At 38.4% G+C, this 5,792-nt stretch overlaps 1 protein-coding gene across 1 annotated transcript; it reads left to right on the top strand.

Moving 5' to 3' along the window:
* Positions 1-4,546: 4,546 nt before the first annotated feature.
* Positions 4,547-5,186, top strand: LOC143608506 (uncharacterized). The gene is made up of 2 exons (XM_077083524.1): positions 4,547-4,608; positions 4,685-5,186. The coding sequence occupies exons 1-2, from the start codon at positions 4,547-4,549 to the stop codon at positions 5,184-5,186; spliced, it is 564 nt and encodes a 187-aa protein (XP_076939639.1).
* Positions 5,187-5,792: the final 606 nt, after the last annotated feature.

The raw sequence follows: 5,792 nt of genomic DNA, 5'->3' as shown, positions 1-5,792 counted from the left end.
TTCGGATCATGACGCGCTTCACCCGGTCCTAATACAAACGCGCGTCCCCTAGCTGCGTTGGAGGTTGATGCTTGTGCTTGGTTTTGCCTTCTCGCTACACCCTGGTTCAGATTGGGGCAGTATCTCCGAAAGTGTTCCGTACTGCCACATTCATAGCAGGCACGGAGGTTCGTGGTAGGTGGGGTTCGTTGGTTGAGTTGTGGGTGGGTTGGTTGAGGTCTAGATATTTGAGTTGATTGCGGTGAACGGTTAACAGTATTGGTGAGGGTTCTACAGTTGGGGGCATAGTGTCCCGTTCTTCCATACTTTTGACAAATGATCGGTTTGCAATCACCCACATGATGAAAGTTACATCTTCTGCACTTCGGTAACGTCCCTTTATAGGTCTCTTGTTTTACATTAGAACTGGTCATGGCATAACTTCGGGTATTCGGACGGGCCCATTTGTTTTGAGGGTTTCCTTGCATTCTTGTCCCATAATCAGTTCGTTTTAAACTTGTTGTTTCACCTGGCATCCTTATCACTCCACTTCTCATCAGATCAAAAGTAACGACACCCGTTTGAGATACAACACTTGCTAATGTTGGGTAGGCTACTGAATTCACTATACTTCTCACAGCAGGGGTCAGTCCCCAGATATAACGTTCAATTTGCTTCGCTTCCGGTGTAACTAACCACGGAACTAAGCGAGACAGTTCGTTAAAATGATTCGTGTATCCCACATGGTCCGCTCCTTTCATTTCCAGATTCCATAACTCGTGTTCCAACCTCTGAATCTCACTTTTAGGAAAAAAATGCTCTAGCATGAGGGTTTTTAATTCAGTCCATGACATACGATTAATAGCATCTTGTCCCCTTATTTGGACTACCGTATTCCACCACATCAGCGCTTGGTCTAGAAACATACTGGTAGCAAATTTGACCACGCGGTTCGTTGGACACTCACTGATATTAATTACTGATTCGGTCTTTTCTATCCATTTGACCAGCCCGCTAGGTCCTTCAATACCCTTAAACTCAATCGGTTTACATGATGTAAATTGTTTGTATGCGTACTCCTGACGTGGGGGTTCTCGGTTATTATTATTGTTATTATCGGTATTGGTCCAAGTATTATCATTATTAGTTGTGTTAACAACCGGTACAGGGTTTGGGTTCGGGATATTATCAGGGTGCACAACAGGTTCTGGGTTCCCAGTGATATTCATAGTTGGGCGAGTGTTATTATTATTTATGACATTATCAGTATTCACCGAGGTAGTAACACCCGGGGCTACATTAGTGTCCGTGGTGGTGCTCGTAGGTTGATTAACAATATTTTTAGCTCGTATGCCTGCAGTGACTTGTGCTACAATTGTTGGTATCACTGCTTGTAGTTGACGAGCAATCATTGCGGCCACTTCCGCCTCAGACAAAGGGTTTGCTTTCTTCGGGGCCATTCTATAAAATAATCAATTATATAATAATCAATATCGTTTCACTATGACCAGCACAACTTTACGATATTACAATTTCACAACACACAACTATGCCAAAGAAAACACATTTGTATTAATTATAATCATTACTGTACATATGCATCCAAAATTAGCGCATAGGCTTAACCTGGTATAGGCCAGCGCTTGTATATGTGTATCAAAATTTGTCACTAATTGTATACTTAACCCGACAAGGGCCAGTGCTTGAAATAGTACTAAACCACAAACAACTCCCAAGTCAACCCAACACGCTGTAACAAAATGCTGCTTGGGATATCAAAAGACTATATACATAAGGCTGTACTACTATGTCCTATCCATTCTTTGTAACATGAAGCCACAACCAAACAACAGCAGCCACTAGCGCTGCATTAACCGCTAAACATACTCCTATTAGTATCATTGCCCGATCCTGACGCCCGTGGCTGTGAGCACTGGATCTTTGCACAATTCTGATTTCTTGCTGCATGTACCACATGTGATCTTGCATATCATGTCTATGCTGGTTTAGGTTATTTATCGAATGTGATTTTTCTAAAAGCTGATCAGTCGCTAAACCCAACCATGCTGAATCAGAATGACGAGGTGGCTCGGGTACTGGGGCGGGTAAACCCCAAGTAGGAATAGGTATCTCAGTGACCTGGACACGTGATGTTTCTCCCCTATGATATGTAGATCGAGGTGGGGGAGAGGTGTGCTCAGGTGGGCGCACTGAAATACGAGCGGTCTGACGGTTTCTAATAGTGGGTGGGGGTACTGGTGTATGCTGTACGGGTGGAGTAGGGGATCTGGGTGCTCTAATCGGTGAATTATAAGCACTAGTAGCTCCCTGTCCTACAACATTCCTAGGGGATTCCCTAGGGGGATATGTATCACAACGGTAACCCGATAAGTCGGGTTACCTGAGGGTACCTCGTGAGGGATTACTTCATCTGAACCTTCTTCCATTTCCTCTGATTCCTCCCCAGTTCCCTCTTCTGGATCCTCCTCCTCCTCCTCAGACAATGTTGGTAGGGTATTAGATAAACGATCAGTAGATCTTGACATATTCCTGCACAATGGTTAGTAATAAGAATAATATCCTTCTATATTAATCATAGTAAAATACATGCAGGTATTTATACACATAAGCACAAATAATCGTTTATATACACAGATATTTATTTATTATTATATTTTATACACATATGTTGCTGTTTTTTACCTATTCGATTGTTTATCGACTTCTTCTCGAATTTCCTCGTACAAACAAGTCCGTTATTACGTTCCAGACCATAATAACCCACTTGTCCATTCGCGTTCATCACGAGAATCATCAGTGTATATTATTTAATATTATTTTATTCCCAGAGTTAATCGAGCCTACGGTTATTTTACGATATCCTAAGGGACATCCTAATTCTTTATAACCAATGGCTCTGATACCAACTTCTGTCACACCCCGACTAGGTAGTTGCGGAAGCGTAATACGGGAATATAACAGATAACACTGGTATCAACAACATTGTTTATAAAGAAATTCACAAACTAATTTACATCATATTACATGGGTTGGTACTATGTTTACAAACTAGATGAGAATCACATAACCGGTTTACGAGCTTTTTATATAATATTATATATCTGCGTCTATTCACAGCTATTCAACTCTTCTTCTAATACCAAGCAAGTAAGTAAATCATTCCACTTTTGCTTTACCTGAAAAGCATGTTAAAACGGGTCAACTACGTCTAGTTGGTGAGTTTCAAGTTTCCCGAATATCAACGAAATCAGTATACGAGTTCGAAAAGTTTACAGTGTGTATGTATATATGTATGTGTATGATGTATTATACTAAGCCATAAGTGAAACCGAAACGAGCTAAAACACATGGCCACCCCTTCCCATGCACTCCCGTTGGCATTTAACAGCCACTTTGCCCCAAGTATGTACTATGTCTAACACCACATAGCAGTATGTAATAAGTTTAAATGACAATGTGCAACTGGGTTAACATGTTCCGGCATACCCCACCGGTTCTGTCAGTTGGGTTTGTCAAACCGATAGTACTATCCACACGTCACCGGCACGAAGTTAATCACTTGTGTTTGTAGGGACTTGTCAAGTGTTAGTACTTAGATAATCCACATCATCACACGTTTTCAAGTATATAAGTATATGTAAACATGCTTTTCACCCCAAAAGTTCGTAAAACAGTTTAGAAAGTGGGGGTCGTGAAACTCACCTTAATGTTGTTCAAGCTGGTGGTACGTATCGGTAACTAGAATGTCTCGATTATAGCTTGACTCCTATAACCGGTATCGTACTGTTAATACTAGTACAGTGTTTAAACCAAATCGGGCTGTATAACTAGTCTGGGTGTAGCTGTTAGGCCCAGAACATGATTATAGTCTTAGATTGTGACGTTGTATACTATGAAAATATTAAAACTGGATTTGGCTCAGTTTCACCGTTTCCCGAGCCTAGCCAAGTTGATCGTTTATGAGTTTCGGGATTAGGTAAGATTACATAAACTTAAGTAAATATATTGATTGATAAAATGATTTGATTTATGAAAGAATTTTAAGGTTTCGGTATCTGGTTTGATCACAGGGTTCGTTTCCGTTTTCACACGGGTTTGATTATACAAAACGCGTACAATCCACCCGAATTGTCCGGAATTCTCGTAAAAAGTTCGTTTTTATCAATTTCATTCAAAAATATGATATTTTCTAACCGGTTCCCATTATCGTTCTGTTTGCAGTTTGCTTAACATGTTTCATAGTACCGGTGTTGCTCTCAAGGGAATAATTAATGACACGTCTGCTAGTTCTTCGCATCGTAGGGATACAGATGCAGTTTACTCTCACACTAAATCATTTGAGTTTGTTTTTATTCTTCACTTGGTAAAGGAAGTAATGGGTAAAACTGACATTCTTTCTCAAGCCCTATAAAAGAAATCTCAAGATATTCTTAATGCCATTGACTTAGTTTGGGCAACAAAAGAGAATCTAAATTATTACAGAAACCATGGACGGGATTCTTTAATTACACAAGTAAAGTGTTTTTGTGAAAAACATAAAATAGATATGCCGAAGAGGATGCTTTGTATACTTCTACTCTGTATCTGCCTGGTAAAAAAGATAATCAGGTAACTTTTGAAAATTTTATCGAGTAGATCTGTTTACATTCACATTGGACAAACAATTACATGAGTTGAATAGCAGATTCAATGATCAAGCTATTGAGTTGTTAAGTCTTAGTTCTACTTTAGTTTCAAAAAAACTACCTAAAGTGATTAATATTGATGTCATTTGTCTTCTTGTTGAGAATTATTATCCCGTTGATTTTACGGAGCAAGAGAGAATTCAACTACGATATCAATTGGAGCTTTTTAATATTGAAATGATAAAGAATCCCAATCTAAGTGACATATCAACTCTTGCTGATCTATGCCAAAGTCTTGTGAAAACTCAAAAACGTGAGACATATTATTTGCTTGATAGAGTGGTTCGACTGATCTTGACTCTTCAGGTTTCTACCGCAACAACAGAGAGGGGATTTTCAGGAATGAAAATGGTAAAGAATCGTCTTTGTAATAGGATGTCTGATGAATTTCTTGCGAATAACTTGGTGGTTTACATCGAAAGAGAAATTGCTGAAAAGTTTGATTCAAAATCAGTAATCGATGAATTTAAAGACCTTAAAGGTCGTCGGGCTCAGTTGTAATTTTTCTTCTTTTGTCGTTTATGTCTAAGAAAATGTTATTTTTTTGGATTTTTGGTCTTTTTTTGGTGATAAAAATTTGGTTGGTCTGTATGTATGAACTTATGATTAATATAAAATTTTTGACCCCCCAATGTAATTGTTCAAGTTCCGACACAACAAATATGAAACCAAAAAGATCTTTCCACTAGAAACCATTCTTCACTTGTTTACTATCTGTGTTATAACATGCATGTGGTAAAACAAAATTTCCAAAGTGTTAACAAAAATGCATTCAATATCAATTTACTTCATTTTTCAAACATAAGTGAATATGTTACATTATTGCCAACAAAATCAATGGATATATATCCATAAAAATACCAAAACAAAAAAATTCTTTAATCTGTATTTTTGGTAACAAGCTATGATTTTCAAACATGTAAAGAACGACTATGAGGAAAATAAGACTATGTATAACATAATTAAAAGCACTTAAATTGTGAGTTAAATAAGAGATGCCATCTTTGGGAGGGAGATACAGATGTGTCATGGAAGCTAACGACGATTATGTGGTTATGACGCAATCGGAGTTTTATTTTTTTATATATATTCTGCGTAGCCCTAATC

This window comes from Bidens hawaiensis, unplaced genomic scaffold (genome assembly GCF_021521415.1).
Source record: "Bidens hawaiensis isolate Kalapana, Puna unplaced genomic scaffold, B.hawaiensis_p1.1 tig00419378_1, whole genome shotgun sequence".
Taxonomy (NCBI): domain Eukaryota; kingdom Viridiplantae; phylum Streptophyta; class Magnoliopsida; order Asterales; family Asteraceae; genus Bidens; species Bidens hawaiensis.
This window is presented reverse-complemented; position numbering and strand designations above follow the sequence as displayed.